Genomic DNA, 20,854 nt, shown 5'->3' on the forward strand with positions numbered 1-20,854 from the left:
CGAAATGTTTCCATCGTTGATTGTAAACGTTTCATTGTAAACGTTAATAAGACATAATTGCGGCAGAAGAATAAAAAAATGTTATACCAAAGTTCCTTATTTTTTCATGTGGAATCGCCCTTAGCTCGATTGTACTACGAATTCCTGTTTACTGTGTATAGCTTCTTATTAGATGTTGTCCGTCAATCTCTTTGCTTGCGCAGATTATTAGGACATTTTATAAGAGACTTAACCTATATTCGAACCCCTTTTTCGGTAGCCACTTCGTTTCACGAAGAAGTTCTTAATAATGCTATTACCGTATCTCGTCGAGAGTAAGTTTTCAAACTTTGTAATGTCTTCAGCTAATTTCGTTGTTCATTCCGCTGTGTCTGTGCAGCTGGTAGGTCTTCTGACAAATCCATGTCCAGTATTTTCTAATTATTCGATACCTTTGATTTGTAATTTCAGTCGTGTGTCGATTTCGGTAAAAGACAATTTTGGGGAGTAGTTTAAAACATGTTGTTTTTAATTGATTTCAAACAAGAATAGAATTTACGTTGCATATAATATTTGCGAAAGGATTTGAACATGTGAATTACTACAATTTATATTATGAACTCATGTGATTTATTTAATAATATCTTTTCACTTTATATTTTTAGTCCTTATTACGATTTTCAGAATGGCAAATAAATTTTCTATCGAACAACTTCATGCTTAGAAACTACCAACAATCTCACTGTTCTGTTAAATTAACTGATGTTACATAGAGTGATTTATCAAGATTATTATTTCATCTAATATATTCTTTTTATTTCTTCTAAAAGTCTTAGAACAGCAAATTACACAGCACTTTAGAAAAGTGAAAACGTGTTGATAGGCTGTTGTTAACATTTCTATAGTTACACGTAATTGTAATCTTACGTACGATATTGCTGTATAGAATAGCGAGCACGATTTGGTATTCGTACGCCGCGTTTTAGCGTTAATTGACATTCATTTCCCGTGTGATTGTTTGTCGATTCGTGATTGATTAAATGCACTCTCTACTCGAGTCTCGTATTTATGAATCAGCAGTGTTTAAGGGAACAAAAAACTTTCTGCTGACGCACGCGACGCGACGCGATGAAAATATGTAGTATTCGTGAAATTTTCATTTGTTTGGTGCTCACCTGTTACGCATACTATCGCACCTATGTGGGCATGCGCGTGTACAAACGTGATTTGTTTGCAGAATTGTTCTGACGCTCATTACGCAACGTTAATCACCCTTGAATGCTATACTGGGTCTCTCACTTATGCGTGATCCCGAGAATTTTATCTTTAATATATTTTCATTTTATATCTTTTTCATATTTAATATATTTTTTATATTTATGTCGTATCATATGACTTTTAAAACATTTGCAATGTGTTATTGTAGTTTAGGAATTTTACGAGAAAATTACGCCTACGTTAATATACAACGTTAAGAACCTGAAGATATTGTCGCGAAACGAGAAAATGAAACGCTACTTATAAACTAAATAACACGCACGCTCCACCTAGCTTCATACATTTTGGTTTGATTCGAGACGTTTGATTATCATTGGCTAAGTTACGTGCTAAACAATAGATCTGATTAGATGGAGCTGACATTCGATCCGCCTTGCTTCTCGCGTCAAATTTTTTATCAAAGTGTAAATCATTCTACTGGCCAATGGAAATGATTAAGGAATTCGTATAAAAATGAATGCAAGATTTTTTTTACAAATGAATTTTATTTAGATAAAACGTGATGTATACATTATTACAGACTTATAGAAAGTTAAATTATATACAACTCGGTATGTTGTAGTAATCTCTTCGCAGTGAACTCAAGCTAAACCAAAGAGTTAGTGTGCACCAATGGTGAACTTTATTTTAGGCTTCGACATAGGTAGCAGTCTTATGCCTACTGTTGCCGCAGATGATCCCAATGTTTTTGGAGTAGCGGTAATCACGGCATTACTATTTTTACCGTTTTTTGCATTGACATAATGGATGGTACCTGTGAAGGAAGTCACATTCATAAAATAAAATTAATCCAACTTATTATATTTTAAATATTTAATAGTTTTAAATACGTATATTAATTCAATTTATTTTAAGAGACTATAACTTTTTATTTAGTATAATACAGACTTAAAACGTTTATAAAAATAACTATTCCCATTTATATTTCAGTATATTTGGTATTATTTTTAGTAGTTGTTTTACGTTAACATTTTCGATATTTATTTCTCATTTTTGCCAATAATAAAAATTTCAACATTTTTAGAAGCAATTGCGTGTATCGTGAAACTTTACCCAGATTTAATCAACATAACTATTTATTCGAATAAAATCAGCAGAGGTATGTGTTTTTAATGTGATCGATTAATAACCTCTGGCTTATAAAGTAAAATGAAAATAATAATAGAAAAGTGCAAGAAAAACTTTACCACTAGGAATGGTTACGGATATATCGAAGGCAAGATCCTCCTGTAGGCCATTTTCAAATTCGAATGTATCTTGGTACACCACTTCACCTTCCATATGTTTACCAACCGTTAAATCTCCAACGGATGCAAGTGTTTCGTCAATCTATCACATATGTAATAATAATAAGTGTTAAGAACGGATGATCATTAAAATCCGCTATTCGCTGCTAGAAGTTTGAAATTAAAGATCGTGATCTAGTCATATAAATTGTAATCTACTCTTAACTTTTCAGTTTACTTTCCCTTCTCCGATAAAAAGTAATGAAAATTTATTGAATTTTAAATTGTCCATATAACAAGTTTATAATCTATGGGACCTATAGACAGGTAACTCGCAAATGAGTCGACGTTCTTTTAAGTTAAGGACCCACAAAAGGAGGAAGTTGCAGGGAATTATTAGGTTCATCATTTGAAATCGATACAATGTGAATTGAAAGAGTTGAATTAACTTGATATACTAAGAAATAACTATAATATATTCTAATCTCTGTGGAATACCCTCCAATTGAGGTTAATGCAGACAATTTTCATTTCGGATAAAAATTCACAGTCAAGTCATAACGCTTCTCGTAAGAGCCTCCGTCAGTAGGATAAGAATTCATAACTATATGACAGGTCACTGAAAGAGTTAAGGATTAAAAAATATCTTTAACGATATGAAAGTATTACTGGTGTATATATTTTGATAAGATCGTAATTTAATTAGTCGGGCATAATCAGTACTGATCACAGTTCACGTTCAGACAACCAATTGAACAGTTGCAGTATTTAGTTTTTATAGATATCTAATGCTAATTAAATAACTATTCTCACCTTAAATAGAAATAAATTTAATAATGCAGAAATTATTTTGCATCGTAATACAATAATTTTTAGTGGTACCACAGAGTCATCGCTCAAGAGAAAAACTTTAAGACTCTAATACCGATTCGTGTACACGCGTATAGTATTCTATAACAATAATATGATTGGTTTATTTAAATTTCGTGCGATTTTTCCATACAACTCCATTTCCATATATGCTTAAAAGAAGTGTTTGTAAGGAATTGGAACTTATCAGCGTGGTAGTTGTTTTTGTTAAGGGATTGCTTACCAAGTTCGAATTAACCAAATCGGTGACTTGCAAGTTTAATGTCTTGGCCTTGACCACTGCATCCTCTTGGACAGGGTTGGCAAGGGTTGCCTGAAAAAGGTATACGGACGCGAAGAGAATGCAAACGGAACGCGACATATTGTACGATTTAATTATGACTGTGACGAGAGTGGCTCGATAGTAGTTAAACCGAAGCTTGATCGATATTAACTGTCTTATCTCTAGATAACGTATAATTCGATAGTAAAATACATTAAGATGTCTGATTTGATCGCAGAAAGTAAGTCTCATGAAAATGGAAATCATGTTACCAGTTCCTTCTATCTAATCGGTCGTATTTGTATGATTGCAATTATACGATTGAGGTACATAACATTATGTAATAGTTTATTTTCATTTATGTATGGAATGTAGGAAATATTTTACGAAGATAAGGATATGGTGCAAGGTTTAGGGCTTTGCACTTTAACATTTAAAGTTTCTTGTTCTTCAATTAAAAATTTAAGCAGTTTTCTTACAGTCTATCTTACATTAAAATTAATATTTTTGGAGTAACTTTATATTTTTAGGAATCTATAACATTGTATGCAGTGGTCCACAAACATCTTCGTACATAATGATACAGTTTGTTGAATCTAATTTTCACGACATTCGAAACTTGAAGATAGTTAGAAACATATTATTTAAGATCGAATTTACACCATGATCATTAGCAACCGTCTATTGAGACGTTTAAGTGGATCACTGAATATCCCTAAATAGAATGCAATATTTGACAAATACTTTATTTTACGATCATTAATTTGAAAAAGGGCTAATATTGCCACATCTAATAATTAACGATGTTATAAAATGTTCAATAGATCATGACGCGCTTAAGATATAATATGCCATCTATCGCGTGAATTCCTCCTTCTATCCACGACGATTTGAATCAAAGGCGATAGAGTTTAATTATGCGACGCGATGGTCAAACTTAGCACAGACTTCGAAGTAGGTGGCACTCGCAGGTTTATGCTACCCATAGATTTTCCTAGACTAGATGGGTTGTCACAGACCACAGCATAACTGCCAGGATTGTTTCGTACACTGACATAATGTATCACTCCTGCAAAACAAAAAACAAATATATAAACAACTTCGTTTGCAGATAGATAATTAGCAACTCTACTATCTGCATCATTCATGCCTTCATAACAGATCATCAATACTAATTCCTTCTATTGTATTATAACATCATCTATTTAAATATCACTCAAAGAAGTCATTAAACATTATTTAAAGGCTAGATCTATAATTCGTTGTTTGATTTATATTTTGATTCTTTAAATTATTTATTTGTATGAAGTTTAAATAAAAAATAGGACTCATTTTGAACTGCGCAGAATTAATATAATTGATTTCAAGAATGCAGTTCTTTATAAAAAAAATATACATTGCATTAATTTGCTAAAAGCAGGAATTAAATAAAAATCTATTTGACGCGGAAGCACATTCCGAAATGAAAGGACGGAAACATTTTATTTTCATGCGAAATAAGAATTCTCTACGTTCTTTGCAAGAAACAGTTAAACGGAAAATTGTGCCCACAAATTCCTTAAATATGTCCTATCGTTTCGTGTTTCATTTCCTCATTTTTATCGTAACTGTATAAAATCCGCAATCTAGCGACTGGTACCACGTAATTCCACAGTATAAAGAATGGCAATGAATGAAGGGAAGAGGAGTGTTTACACAGTAACAGAAAAAGCGTACCATTGGAGACAGACAGGTTCAATGTGGTAGATTGAATCACGTTGGTGGGATTCTCAAATTCGATCACTCGACGGAAAACTGTTTCGTCCGCGTAGCGCTGACCGACCGTTAAATCTCCAATGAATCCAGTTCCACGTTCATCAGCAGCCTGTCAGAGACATAATAATATGCACATTAACGCATAATATACGTTGAAAGAGAACGATCCTTGACTCGAAAATTATTCACGGAATTTTTGATGGATAATACACAATGAGCATTTTCATTGCATCGTTTATTTATCTATTTTCAATGTTGCAATTCGCAATTATTTGAATTTTATCATCTGATATTGTCGATCATTAAAGTGCTAATTTTTAAGTTTTCAAGAGAAGCTATTCTGTTTCAAAGTTTCACGAACATTCTTAAGAACCGAAGCACTGAACATTTTTGCTGTTCCTGTAATTAAAAACAAGTAAATGTGTTGCCACAAGTCTTTTTTACTTAAAATCTGTTCTAATAGGAGCAAAAAGTCATACAGTAGTACGATCGAGAGCAATATTGTCGACATAATACACAATGTAGTTGAAAGATACTCTGATCATAGTAAACTGATTTTCATCGTACTTTAAGCAGATGCATTATGTACAGTTACAGTCTAAATTCGGTGTAATATAGTTATGATAATTTTATCCACATATTTAAATTTATCACCGGAATTTTAACTCCTTTGTACTATAAACGACTTAATAAAATTCAGTTTGTTTAAAGATATCGGGGTTCCTAAAAACACCGCATGTCACACGTTTTCACTACCGAGATATCGTCGCTCAACGTTCTCATCACTAATGATTCGCACTGTGCAGTAGTATTCCAAATTGCATAATTTTTGTGAGCCTATCGAATCTGCCTTCATGATTTTTTTCTGATAACACATAAATATTACGTTATGCAGTTCAATTGATGCATCAACGTAAATACGTTAAATTATGATCATCCGGTGTTTTTCCTTATTCGACAAACATTATTTTCGAAAACTATTCAGATATAAGTGTCGCTCGTGTGCGACCGACGCCGCAGTTAACGTGTTAAAGGATCGCTCACCAATTTCGTTTGAATGTTGTCGTTGTCGCCGAATTCGACGCGTACGTTCTTGTACTGGGAAATGTCGATGGCAGAAGCGGCCTGAAGCAGTGCCAGGGTCGCGAAGAGAGTGAAAATCGAACGAGGCATTTTGTACGATTTGACTGTGACTGTGCCACGGACAAGGTGCACGTTTCTTTTATAGACCGTCCCGAAAGTCCGTCAAGGTGAACGTGACTTATCTGCACGGGCCTTTTGTGATTTCTCCATTGGCTCCTATCATGCTCTTCCTCTTGGCATACAAATAAGGGAAATGCTGCCGGGTACAGTGGCACGTACCTGTGTTATTCCTCTCGCGGCGAAATCGACCTTGGCCGATGAATTTCTTCTCTGTTTCTTCCTTTTGTTTTACCGGCATGCCAAACTGTAACATCGTTTTGGCAAAACGTGTACAAATGTTGCGAATCACGTGAAATTCGCGTCCATCGGAAAGGTTACCGGAAATAACCGAACAGCTCGGTTGCAATCTCATGTTACTAAAGTGACATATTTTCATTCGATATTTACAGATCGCAAATTCGCTATTTTTGAATACTGGACGAAAATGCACGCGGCGGTTTGACCGCTGAATAAACAATCACGAAAATTCTGCAATATCGCTAAATTTGTTTGTTCATTAGTTGTTGGATGTAATACTAATATTCGTTTAGACGACGTTTATTAATGTATATTTCTCGAATTAATTTTATTTTACATCCTTAATTTTAATTTACATCCTGAAAGCTTTTTATTTGCCATAATACGTATGGGTTCGGCTAGGGAGTAAAGGATAATGGTCTACAATAAGACTTTAGGCATACTCTGCTATATTGTTTAAAAATTATTGTGGTGAATGTAGTATGTGTTTTCAGTTCTTGAATCTTCTTTCATATGTGTATGGCACGAGGATTGGTCACAAAATGCAAATTAAGCGTGCAGAACCTGAATTTGGCCTTGAACGACCAACAAACAAGGAAAGTATGGAAGAATCAAAATGGGGGATAGAAAATAACAAAGTCGTTTATTCAAATTTCATTACTACAAAAACACAAATTATAATAAACGTGTTTTTTTTTTTAAATAATACGATCATGTTGTTAAATTTTTCTAATAATGCCACGGTTTTGTATTTCATCCACTCATTTATCATATTAAATTCATAAAATCCGCAGGCTAATTAACACTTTATCTAATTTTTGTACACATTTTTTCTTCTGTTCCCTCAGCGTTCATTGATCTTTCAAGGTCAGACCAACTTCTTGTAAAATACTTAATCTGCATTTCATGACCTTCATAACGATTTTTTTTCGTATCAAGAAACACTACTGTACTCCATTTAATAATATTTAAATATTTTAAAATCAAATGTCTTGAATACTTATAACCCTATAAAAGTATACAATTAAAGCCAAACAAATAAATATTATTGAAAATATGACTTTCTTTTATAAAAAGAACAACGAATTTGGAATCTGCGTCAAGTGTTGGCAAACTTTTTTGTCTGCTGGTCAATATCTATGAAAATGTAACTATTAAAAAGACCGGTCAGTGATAAAAATGTGTATAAAAATATTTTAATAATAAGATAAATTTTATTGAGAAAATAAATCCTTCTAACCTTAAACATAAAATTTCAGAATTACAAATCTGATTATTCTGTAAAGAAATATAGTTGTCAAATGGGTCACTTGGTGATCCGTAGGTCATATGTTGCCGACACCTTACGCGCATGAATTAAAAGAAGAAGAACATTCGGATCATACCTAGCTCTGACTTTGTTAGAATGGAATGGAAGTATAGTATAAATCTTAGGACAGTGAATTTTGGCTCTGTATCCAGTGACTCCAATGTTGTTCGGCTACCTCTTCGCTTGCTCGGACTACTAGGCCATTGTATAAGAGACTTAACCTATATTCGAACCCCTTTTCCGGTGGCCACTTCGTTTCACGAAGTTCTTAATAATGCGTTTACCGCACTCTGTCGAGAGTAAGCACTAAAACATCGTAACGTCTTCAGCTAATTTCATTGTTCAGCGTTCTGTACCTCTTCGACTTCGACGCTTTGTAACAAATCCTTTATAATGTTTCTGAAATCTTTGACAAAAATAATAGTGAATATTATACAACACCTGAATGACATCATACGTCGAGATAAATCGTCCTATTATTTCTTGTTAAGAAACGTTATATGATCGTACCGTCTCGTCTTTCCGTTTAGGTTTAGGCTACGGTCAATTTGGTTGATGCCATTTTTGAGAGTCGGTTTTTTAGTGTTTATTTAACGACTGCATTAGTTTACGACACTGGTACGGCCGAAGAGTACCAGATGACATACCTGGGAAGGTCAACGTGGTCGTACCATTCCCAATGGCAATCGACCTAAACCCGTTTAGGTCACTAAGGGGACTCGGCAGTTTAATACCCGTAATTTCTAAGGGATACTGCTGACATCATTGTCAACGACGTCACGGTTTTTTGGCGTTAGGCTGTCAAACCAGTCCGCATTGGACCACTTGATAAGTTTCTCTAGTTGGTCGGTCCAGTGCCCCTCTATTTCTGTAAAATCCTGGTGGAGGGGTTTTTTACCTCCACGTTTTAGTGGAGCGACGAAGCTCAAATCAGAATATCGTCAACCGTCGACCGCGCACAACGTTGTTTTGTACATAGTTGCTGTTTTTAAAATATTATTATAATATTGGGTGATCAATTGTCTCATGTCCTGCCTATCTATAACTTTAAACACCTTCAGTGAATATTGGATTCAATCGAAGACGTACATTGGATTCGCAAATACTACGTGCGGACCTGTACGTACCCTAACAATTTCAGATGCCTCTCTACGAGACCACTCTCTGTATTTATTGTATTAAATACATCGCATCCTCCTTTCTTTCTTTCCATCCATTTCCCATAAAATATGATAAAGATGTCGTCAATGAAAAGCTGTAAATTCTTTAAATATCATGATGTGTGTTACAATTTTAAATATTCACAGAATTAGTTTGATGTTTTTTTTATGCGAAATACAAAATCATGGTCATCATACACTATTACGATTTCATCTCCCGACAGTTGCGTGATAGTTCTTTTAAAAACGAATATCAACAGTCAAGAATTAAAAAAAAAAAAATTATAATAATGTAAGAAATTCATCTGTAATTACAGTGTTAATTTTTAACTTTCCATTTACATTCTATGTTACCTTCTTTTTTTACAACGTAGAGTTTCGAGGAATATTTACTACTTCTGAAGTATTGTGACGCACGCTGCGGATACGTTTTCAATATCGAGCCGTGAAACAATCAGTGAAATATTTTCACTCGATCGTTGCGATCTGAACCTGCTAGTGCTGCGAATGTAACGACTATTTTTGTAGGACGGAAAATTCAATCAATTCCAAGTATTCATAGCTGTTTGTTTCTTTATCTTGAAAATCTAACGTTTATTGGAATTGTATTTTTATGCTTTAGGCTTGGATAAAAACGAAACACGGATATATTTATATTACCTACAATGTGTTTCATGAGATTCGTAAAGATAATAGAGTGACGATTGCTACGACTAACGTTCTAATTTGTTAGTAATTTTCTCGACAGGTTTTCGTTTCACTTTCTTTCGAAGTCAAATGAACTTGTTAAGAATGATACGCTTTAATTAGATTGGCCGTTTCCCAAATTGGTTTCGCGAACATTTTAATTAAAACATTTTGATTTCAACCGTTTCAAGGCATTGGAATTAATGCTGCAAAATTAGCAGGAGACAAATTGTTCTCATTTTACATGTACCAGACAGTTCTATTTCCAGAGCAGTTCTTCGTATTTGCATTTTCAACGATTTCCGTCACGACGCGACTCGACGGGAGGTCGATCATTCCCTTCTTTGAAACTAGATTATTGCAGTCTTCTTATTGCGACTTGAGAAATCTCTTGTTGTTTTGTTCGCATTGTGATCCTTTAAAATCAATGACGAGGTAACGAATAGATCGCCGATCTTTATACATTTATAATATATGTAGATTTTTCAATTGCAAGAGAAACTGTGCAAAACAAAAATTATAACTAGCTAAAATGAAATAAAGATACGTTTCCTTCCTTAATTGGTGTAAAATTGAAGATAATGTAACAGTATTTTAGAAATCTTTTAATCTTTTTTTCTTTGCTTTGTGTTCCGTCTTACTAAGTTTTCTAAATAAATACATAAAATCTACGAATACGATTTTATTCGACATATTTTATAGGCTCCTCCACGTAAACAAGAAATTAACTTAATCTAAACTCTGCCGGCTACTTAGGGAAAACGTGAATTTTCCTAATGAATCGCTAATCCGATAATACACTTAAGCAGTGAGCGTGGCACATAAACAGGTTAGATGATTCCGCATTGACTAATAGTATCAATATGATGTCTTGACGGGTCTCTAACGTGCGTACGTGCATTATACGATTCCGCGAACGAAAACTTGCACTTCCCGCCTCTACAATTAATCCAGATTTAATGAGGAAGCAAAGCAAAGTCCATTCGCAACGAATTTCACAGTTGGCATCAATAGTAAATCTCCACCGCAGGAAATAACATCATTGCTTTCCGGAACGTGAAATGGAAACTAATTACCCTCATTAATAAGTTAGTATAAGGATCTGGAAATCGTGCGGCTTTCTTCTGATGACCATTGGCTGAGCTGGGTCGGCAACTTCCTGCATATGCAAACAATGGTTTTTGTTTTTTTTTTAAACGAAACGTTTTGCCCATTCAGAACTTTATCGACGACCGTGTACACCAACCGCGTTCCATTTCAACTGTCAACAATGAATTATAACGGAACAATACAGGTAGTTACATATCTCTGTGGGAAATGTTTAAAATGAAAATTGTATTGACATGAATTTGTGATTAATATCGCTCGATTTAGTGTATCTGGATTGTACATTGTCACCCATGTTCCGTAATTGTCAAATAATTACTTCTATTATAAATAATTAGTTCTATTATAAATAATTCAAATATCGATTTAGATTTCAACATCCTTCGACTGATTTTTATTCAACAGTATCATTCAGCGTAACGTAACGTTGAACCCAGACCGTGACGTAGTACCGAGTACCGTTACCTGTTATCCGAATCAGGAGCAACGGTAACAACGTTCGATAACAGACGCAGACGCAGCAGGCGAAACCGAGCTGTCTCTTACTGGAAACTCTTTAAATTTCTAGTTCAAGAAATTAATCGCAACTTTCCGCAACTTTCAGGTAACACAGATACATCTAATCGTGCCGAGATAGTTCTACGGTGTCACACGGACGGTTCTGCGGAGGCGATGCTCCCTCAATCTCGATCGATCGATCCCACGTGACTGGATCATCAGCACGCGCTCCGCGAGAGCACACGGGGGCGGTTAAGGAGTTGCAAAATGCTAAGGGACGATCACTAATGGGCGGGGGCGCAACAGTTGCGTGGGTGGATGCGCGTTTGATGGGAGTGGAGCAGAGAGGTGGAAGCAGGGCTGAAAGAGGGATGAGAGGCACACGTAGGAAGGGGGTTAAATCCCGGTACCCGTTGACGTGCCTCAGTATTCATCTAGTATCCACGCGATGAGCAACCCTAGCTGTGGAATTTCGTAAAGGCAAGGCTCTGTCTCGCGAACCGCCGGTGTCGGCCGGTGATCCTCAATTTCATTTCGACGAAGGTCCGATAGTTAGACTGTTCAGTGCGGTACGTTGTGAAATAACGAAGACCGACGGGATCGTTTTTTCAAAGGACTTTCGACAGTGCTGGTAATAAGAAGTATCAATTAACATTACAGAGAATCGCGAGGGTAACCACGTGGAATCGAAATTTCAGTGATTATTCCTCTATATTTCGGTCACATGTTCGTTGAATAAAAGCGCGGGCGTTTTGTATCGTACACGCTTGAACGTAGCAATCGAGTACTGGGTCTAGCATTTCTGTAGAATGTAACGTATCTCTTTGGCCGTAATTTCCAGCGTATGATCAATTTTCTGCGAACGATATGTTCAATTATGAACGTGTCTCTCATATTGCAACTACGTGCTTTCGGGAAGTCGTACGTACGTGGCCCCATTGTTCATTGATTCATTAACAAGTCTGTGCAGCTAACCGGGAGCCATTCAGTTAAACAATTCTAGAGATCCATGCTCTGGTCAGTATTTTACCGTGCAGCGTTTTTAATTGGCGATATTCAGTAAATGCTGCAAATATGAATGTTGAAGTAAACAACCGCAATGTATGTATTCGATGTACGCGCGAATATCGATTATTTAGCAATTTGCGGGAAAGTGTCCGCTGTTCATTTTGTTTCTGTAACAATCTTCCGGGTATTTTAAAAAATGCAATACATCGACAAACCGCGAAGAAAATTTAATAAAAGTGGCAAATTTTCTGAGCATCGCGGTGGATATTATATTATAGTTTTAAGTGTTGCATGTAAGATTTATACATAAGGTTATATTGTTTTGAGATTTTCTTCACAGAACATGTGAATTCACGGGAGGCGACACCACGAATATTTGACATTCGACGGTTTATAAAAATGTTTAAATCGGTTCTCAGATGAATTGTAGTCGATCGTGTTCGAATTCATAATTTTTCAAATTACGCTTCTATAAATTGAAATTAAATTGCATTAACTTCCTCCTTATATGCAACACTTTCGTAAGCTATTAATATCAACAAACGATAAAGCAATGCAAAGATACTTTAGTATGTTATTGTCTTTACTTTTACATTTTTAAGTTGAATTTTAACATGATAAGTGCCGGAAGTCAACCCCAAAGAATCCTGCAAAATCAAATTAATTTAATTAGTGAAACTGAAACTGGAAAATTAAAATTTATTATAGTACATACACTAAATAGAATTTAATTGGTGACTATATAAAGTGTGTATCGTAATTAATGATACAACAGGATAGGAGTTGATTTTATTGTACATCAAAAAGCAAGTCGAAAATATAGAATAAATTTTTGTGATTAAAAATGTTGAAAATACTGTACAAAATGATGTCCATGATATCTCTTACATAATTGTGCTCTCTTAATTAAACTTTAAATGTTTTCTAAAATTGCGTCAGTATACACGACAGACTTGAGAAGAGTAATAGAAAAACTGATAATTAACTGATTTTTAAATTTTATCTGATATTACAGTAGAGTAAATTTTGAAAACTGATCGAACATTACTTTCACCCGTATGTAACCGACGCGGTACTTTATGTGATATTAGAATTATTTAAAATCCAGATTATTTTCGATATTCACCGTACTGATGTAGGATTGTCAAACGTTTCTGTAGACGTCTCTAGGACATTCTAATCCTGCGAAATCTTTTGCTAACACGGTTGATAATTTATTTAGTATAAGGGTGTAAATGGGGAAACGTGACGTGCAAACAACTTTGTTGGTGGAGCGCAACGTGGCACGCTCGAGTTTATATCGAAACGTGATCGGAGGTTTATTCGAACATTGTGCTGCCTAACCAGTTTGGATAATCGAAGCTTCATCGTAATCGCGTTTGAGTTTCCTCGCGTTGATATTGTTTCGCAGGCAGCCCGACCGGGAAGCTGTTCCTCCGGGCCAAGTTGTACAAATGAGAAATCGAAGCGGCGTGGATAGGTATCGGTCTCCTGCGGTGTGTTCACGCTCGGAACATTATTCTCTTTAATGGTTCATCGGTTTCAATAGTTCCTATCGATCTACCCGTTATAGCATGCGTTTCTATCGCGTGGTTTGTCTACGATGCCCACCGCGAAGACCTTTCGCGGACGCGGACGCCATCCGTCAAAGGGTTTCTTTTCGCCGAATGCACGCGCGCAGTGCCGGGTCCGTTGTTACGAATTCCATCTGCGAAAAGTTCGAAGTTCACGATGGCATTAATGGCGCGGTTCTTTTCGATCCGTGGGTGACGGACCGGAATGGTAATTATTCAATCGGGTGGAAGCCCGGTGACGGAAAAATGGACGGCCTGTGATTCGAACAGCACCGAAATTATTCCCGCGGTAATGGTGCTCAATCAGATTTTGATTGGACTGGAAATTAATGTCATTATATGGTATTTTAACGGTTATTATACTGCGATTAATCTGTGGAATCTTGTATACCGGTTTCCAGGAACTGCGATTAACGAACTTGTATTCTTGTTAACGGTTCTGTTGAGTTATTAAATAAAATATACGAGAAGCCATTGAACGAGCATCTAAGGGTTTTCTAAAATTTCATTTAGAATTCTCGAAGGATGTTGTATAGCCTTTTCCTAGTTAGTTATCTTTGGTATACAAATACAAAACAATGAAGATGTAGTAATATATAGTTTAGTGATTTACATTTATGAAGTCTATTCATGACAGCTGAAGTATACACGTTCAATGTATGCGCATACATAGAAATTAAAGGGAGTAGAGCGCATATTTTGAAAGCTAAAGCATCAAGATAGCTAAGTGTAAGACGAAATCGTCTGTCTAAATAATTATTTCAAAAGATTTATTTCAAGAAATTTAAATACGTTATTCTCGGAAGAGTATCTCTCAAAATAGCTGGGTATTTTAAATCCAATCATGTAGCAGCCGTATCGCTTATGTAATATTTATCTGTCTCAGTGTTATCTTCTATAAATGAACAAGATAAAGTTATTCAGCAAAGTTTATTAGATATATTCGAATGTTCAGAATTCAAATCAACGAAATTATCCTTTGACTAGCTAACACTTTAATATTTTTTCACAGAAGCAAATTGAAGGTGTGTAAAGTGAAAAAGTGAATTATGGCTTAAGTACGGTAGTAAAAAATGTATTGCGCGTATTTTAAAGGTAGGGCAAATGATTTAAATGGATCACAGATACGCGAAATATTCAACGGTGAATGGGAATACGCAACGGAAATCAATTGTACGATCATTGATTAAAGGCTCAGCGTTTTGTAGCAAACGAACCATCTTTTTTATTTCATTGTTTTATGATTTTATTAATTTTACCATTTACAAACGAGTTATTTAAGAAAATTTTAGTACGGCAATGATAAGTATGCATATATATTCAATGATGAAATTATTAATTTCTTGCCTTATAATATCGGATATTAGGCTTGCGTTGAAGGCTTTAAATAAATTATAGACGAGAATATCGTACGAGAAAGTATTTTAAAAAATCGCCAATGATTTATTCAATCGTAGATTGCAGCCGCAAACATTTATGAATTCGCGATACGTAAAAAAACGCAGATGCAACGAAATTAAAAAAAAAATAAGACAGTAAAATCGGATTATTTAAATATAGCAACAATTTTTCATTTATTTTTATCTCGGATATCTTGTGCTTAAGAGATTCGTTTGTCAGAATCGTTGCACTATTTTCAACGGACTTCCGTGCCATTTATAATTCGTTGATTTCATGGAAATTTGTTGCAGCGTCGCCAGTATTATCTTTCGCGCGAGTCGTTCGGATGGTAATTAGTAGATTAATAGTGTAATTAGTTAAACATTGCGTTTACACGGTCGAGTGATTAATTTGATCATTTTATTTCAAGACTGGAAACATAAAGCTCCTTTCAATTTCACGCCAGACTTCTTTAGAAATATGTTTGCCCTCTGTTGGCTGCATTGGTCTTAATTCCTTGTTACGCGACGCGGACGAATTTATACTGTGCTAATTAACACGAGGGCAAATTAGTACGGTTCAACGAGAGATAGGAGTCGTTTTATCACCTAACGAAGCCATTAAACTGGCGTTTGTACATCGCTTAACAATCCTTAATCAATGATGTGGAAAATTCATTTTTTTTTTGTTACATATGAACTCTCTGTGGATCAATGACACCGTTGAGCCAGCATAACAGTTATTCCTATGAAATTTTATCGCATGAATTTTTTTGCTTAGAAAAAACAGTTGTATAAAATGCTATAGAAAACTTTTCTAGAGGATTAACTTGTGATGGAAAAATGATCGGTAAAATTTCACTAATATGGCGCCAATTAGCGTTTAAATTATGAGTTTTACGAGGCAAGAAAGATAATGATATGATGAATTTGAATTTTACATATTATCGTTAATCAAGAAATAATTATATTAATTGTATTCTCGTTGAGCTTATACGTCCCGAAATAAAGTTTCGATTGTTATAATCGACATCAATATTCAATAGATAAATTCCATTAGACTAATAACCAATATAAGATTAAATTAATTACTGCATTTAGAACGCAATAAACATCAATAGGAAACACGAAGTAAACATTAAAGGTTTCTTTGTGACACTTGGTATTTCCTTGAACTTAAATTGAACTTAGTCAACTGTCTGTGAGAATACCCTTATCGTTATCATTAAAATAAAAAGTTTGAAACTAGGATTCCCGATTAACATTTCGAATTACTATTGTTTAAAATTAATATTTCATCGGAGTGGCATTAAAGTATTTATGAAATTCTAAATTTCATGTAAAACATTTCGGATTGCATCCCACTGGAGTTTTTAAGCACACATTATTGACCACGAAAAAGATGAAAATCATGACAGCATGAGCTACTGAACATACTGATTATTTACTGTAGAATGCCGACCGTTGCCCTAAATACGAAGACGCAAGAAAGAGGTTAAAAATACCCAACGGTACTGTTACGTGGCGCGCGGATTTTCCTTTAAATCCAACTGGGGTTTTAAATCTCCAGTTGACCTTCACGGGTCACTATCGATTCACAAATCACTCTTATTATTGCTCATCGAATTTATTGTGATCAATGGTTGATTAAACAATTGTCGTGAAGTCCCGTCGAGTACCATGTCACTCAGATATTGGACACACTAAATGTTTACTACGTTTAAAAATTTATTTTTGTAGTGAAATAGATTCGAATAATTTGAATTTCACTACTAGGACATTTAAAATGCAAAAGTGTTAAAATTCCATTCCCTACGATTACTTTTAATTCTCTAGTTTCAGTTTCATTAATCAAATTTCTTTGATTTCTTGGGAATTTTTGAGGTTGATTTTCGGCACATAACTACGGTATGTAATAATTTAATAAGAGTTGCGATCGATTATTCTATACTCGAGAACTTCGTAACCGATTATAGCGAACAAGCGGAAAGGTTTCGTTTATTTTCTTTTAACAGCATTAAATAAATGCGTCGCTAGCAAGGTTCGGTCGCAGCCGGACTCGAGCAACAATGAATGATTTTGCACGACTAATGGGACAAGTTTTTGCCCCGCTAGAATCAAAGCAGCTCCCGAGGAAAAACTATCGATCACACTTCGTTAAAAACGGAATATCAGACGAGACTCGTCAAAGAAAATTATTCGCAATGGGGTTTTTTTTAAGACTCAATTGTTCCGCGCGTTCCCTGTAGGCGATGCAAATATTTTTTTCTTCCCGGCGTCGTGGTGCATTCTCCGATACCTTCGATCGGCCGATTATTCCTGCGGAATAATGCCCCGGGGTTCGTCAGGATTTTATCGGACTTCGTTTACGAATACGCAAACGTCGACGCTTTTAATACTTGTCGCGTACTTTTTCTGAGATATTCGGACAACAGGATCCGCATAATAGAGTCGCGGGGAACGAAATCGTCCGGCTAACGTTTAATGCACACCGATTTATTTTCGCTGTAACGGTGCACCAATTAACGGGAATACATTGTTCTTTGTACCTTTGAACGGAGTTCCTTTGTTTACTGATAGATGTCCTTTTATGATGCCAGCTACATCAATTTAGTAAATTGCAAACAGTCGTAATTGCGGCCGGCTTTTGCATAAAGAAAGCGGGACACGGATTTATTCGAAGTATGCTGGCGAATAATCGCTACAGGTCATGGATGAGGTCGCGTCTTCATCTGTGGCAATATTAAAAAATGTTACTAAAATGGATGAAACAACTTTATTATTTATAACTGAATACCCTGGATTATTTCGATCAGTTTGCAAGCATTGAATATTATAGTAATTGCGGTTTTTAAATCTGAATATATCACGTGCCAAAAATGACAATTCTTTTGAATTTGCTTGTATTATTATTCATAATGTTTAATCATTTATTTCAATGGTAGTGCTTGATTCCAATCTTCGTCTCATTTACCCATAAATTTTCTCCTAAATTAATTTTGAAGGAGGATCAATATCTGAGGAAGATAAGGGCGAAACCTGACGCTTCTAGCCGTGCAACGAGACGAGTCAGTAAATGTAAACACGTTTACGTGCTCGACACAGGACCAGCTCATTATAATACAGACTTGTTATTATATATTATATTAAGTTGGCCGCCGCCAGGCTTCCCGTTCTTCGTTAATAGCAGGTCAATTAACACTTTACCGACTGGTAACCTATAAACCGGCTTTTTACGCCGACCGGAAGCTTGCGAATCGGTCGTCATGACAACCAATAATTTGCTTTCTATTATGAAGGTGTTATTATTTAATTTTTCTAAATGTTAGATGCCTTTGATAAAATGAAATAGGTAAAATAAATCTTGTTTAATGCTAATATTATGAAGATATAAAAATATTTACGACCGAATGACCGGTCGTTAAAGTGTTAAGCTGTTATTAACAGCTGTTAACAAACATTTTCGGTAAAAAATATGATTATATAGTCAGCTAAAATCACCGCAGAGGTTACATCTTCTCTGAGACACCCTGTATTTTTGTATTAAAAAATATCTTTTATCGTTCTGCCTTTGGTTTCCATTTTTTAAATTTTTTTCCTTTTTTATAAAGAATTTTGTTTCTCCATCCTTTTTTCTTTGCTTGAGAAAAGATTTATATTTGTCGCATATTAATCTCTGCGCCCTTACACGACGTTATAACAAGATTAGTATAATATCTAAATAAATTCAGTTTTGTTATTCTGATGAAATAGCAGACATGTTAGTCGTTTTTGATACTCGGTAGGTCTACTATTGACCGTCTAATCATGAGCGAGATTTACTTGTTATGCAGATGCATCCTAAGAAATAGATGAAAAATTGTCAAAAAATTTGACTATTGTATTTCGCAAGAAATAGTAAAAAAACTAAATTAAACAAACATATCGCTCTCCAAATTTTACAAAATCCTTGGAATGTAAATTCCATGTTGTCCGCGATTAGCGGGGTTAACCAGTTAGCTAGAGTAACTAAAGTAGTACAAAATGTTGCGATTTCTTTATGAGTATAGTATAATTATACTTTTATATTCTTTATGAAATTATATATTTTATAAAAGTGTTGTATTTAAATAAAATATGAAGTAAATCAAACATATATAGTATTATCACAGTGACTTACACACTTTTCGAAGAGATTGTATCAGCTGACTGGTTAAAGAAACCGTATAACTTATACTTATAAGAAAAGTTAGTTTTCTCGAAGATCTACGCTGAAGACTTGACTTTAATCGAGTTTTCCGCGCCGGATCGGACCGTCCAGTTTCATATAAACTTTTCCTTTTCGACGGTGGTCAACAGTCTCCGGTAAGGGTTGCATTCTGGTGAATAATTGCGTGCTCGCGTTCACGGGCCGCGGCACGGTGTTGCGACCTACGGTCGCCCCTGCTATTTTCCCACCCTCGTTTTTTGTTTGTCATGGGCTTCTACACTTCCGTTTTACTCTAACCCCCTACGTATAAGAAGAGACCCTACTGCCGCTTTAGCGTTCCACTAACGAGCAACGACCGCGGAAGTGCTGAAACGACGCCTGGCAATTTCAGTATGCACCGGCTCGAGTTAAACGCCCGCCAAACGCCACCTTCATTTTTTCTTACGCGATTCATTTATTTAATTAAACGAACGACAAATCGTTTGGGGGGAAACACAGTTGTCAAATGTTTCGCGACTTCTTGACGAAACAAATGATCGCGCGAACTTTCTCATTTGAGGTCGACCAGTTCGCAGTTTGTACCTAATTTGTTCCCGTGTCAGGCAACGAAAATGAAGGATTTAATCGCTTTATTAATTAATTTTGTATTGTCAATGCTAGAATAGCGAGAGTGAATTAACAATCTGCAATTTTGTATTACAATAGAGCTTAGAATCATCGCAGAAAAATAGATACTACATTTCTATTCCACTTTTGTTCACTGCATTCGAGGTAAACAATTTTTATTTTGCATAAAGACTGTCTAGTTGTAGTTTGATTTTTAAAGGAGTCGTCTTTAATTTTTTATCGAAAATTTCGCAGAAAGACAAAAATCATTAAGAATATAATGTAATATAATCTTTCTTCTTTTATTTGGAAAGAAAAATAAAAGTGATCTATTTTGAGATTTTAATATAAAATTGTTCATTGAAAATAACGCGACACCTTTAATTCTGCTATCACAATAGACGATCTCAGCTGGTTGAGTCGTAACGAAATTCTCTTCAGAGTTCAATTCGCTGAGGATTTCCGGGGGAAGCAGTTCTTTGTCGTCGTATTATCCGTCTTTCTTAAAATTGAATTACTTCGTCTAC

General features: G+C 35.2%; 3 protein-coding genes across 3 annotated transcripts in view; 1 reads left to right on the forward strand and 2 right to left on the reverse strand.

Moving 5' to 3' along the window:
• Positions 1-20,854, forward strand: part of LOC144478715 (uncharacterized) — a 113,617-nt gene that overhangs the window by 18,445 nt on the left and 74,318 nt on the right. The gene's annotated exons all lie outside the window — the stretch shown is intronic.
• Positions 1,735-3,738, reverse strand: LOC144469540 (uncharacterized). The gene is made up of 3 exons (XM_078179951.1): positions 3,577-3,738; positions 2,445-2,586; positions 1,735-2,011 (listed from the first exon to the last, which is right to left on the reverse strand). Exons 1-3 carry the CDS (start codon positions 3,712-3,714, stop codon positions 1,857-1,859), a joined length of 435 nt encoding a protein of 144 aa, XP_078036077.1. The 5' UTR covers positions 3,715-3,738; the 3' UTR covers positions 1,735-1,856.
• Positions 4,319-6,552, reverse strand: LOC144468801 (uncharacterized). Its single transcript, XM_078178527.1, has 3 exons — positions 6,415-6,552; positions 5,332-5,479; positions 4,319-4,684 (listed from the first exon to the last, which is right to left on the reverse strand). The coding sequence occupies exons 1-3, from the start codon at positions 6,541-6,543 to the stop codon at positions 4,527-4,529; spliced, it is 435 nt and encodes a 144-aa protein (XP_078034653.1). The 5' UTR covers positions 6,544-6,552; the 3' UTR covers positions 4,319-4,526.

This window comes from Augochlora pura, chromosome 1, assembly GCF_028453695.1.
Source record: "Augochlora pura isolate Apur16 chromosome 1, APUR_v2.2.1, whole genome shotgun sequence".
Classification (NCBI taxonomy): Eukaryota; Metazoa; Arthropoda; class Insecta; order Hymenoptera; family Halictidae; genus Augochlora; species Augochlora pura.

Bases quoted from the DNA above. Each gene is read 5' to 3' on its own strand.
- LOC144469540 (XM_078179951.1), bottom strand. From the start codon at position 3,714: ATGTCGCGTTCCGTTTGCATTCTCTTCGCGTCCGTATACCTTTTTCAG. The intron at 2,587-3,576 runs GTAAGCAATCCC...CATATGTGATAG, and splicing joins ATTTGGTTAATTCGAACTTG to ATTGACGAAACACTTGCATC. The intron at 2,012-2,444 runs GTAAAGTTTTTC...CTTCCTTCACAG, and splicing joins ATCCGTAACCATTCCTAGTG to GTACCATCCATTATGTCAAT.
- LOC144468801 (XM_078178527.1), bottom strand. From the start codon at position 6,543: ATGCCTCGTTCGATTTTCACTCTCTTCGCGACCCTGGCACTGCTTCAG. The intron at 5,480-6,414 runs GTGAGCGATCCT...TGTCTCTGACAG, and splicing joins ACAACATTCAAACGAAATTG to GCTGCTGATGAACGTGGAAC. The intron at 4,685-5,331 runs GTACGCTTTTTC...TTTGTTTTGCAG, and splicing joins GAACCTGTCTGTCTCCAATG to GAGTGATACATTATGTCAGT.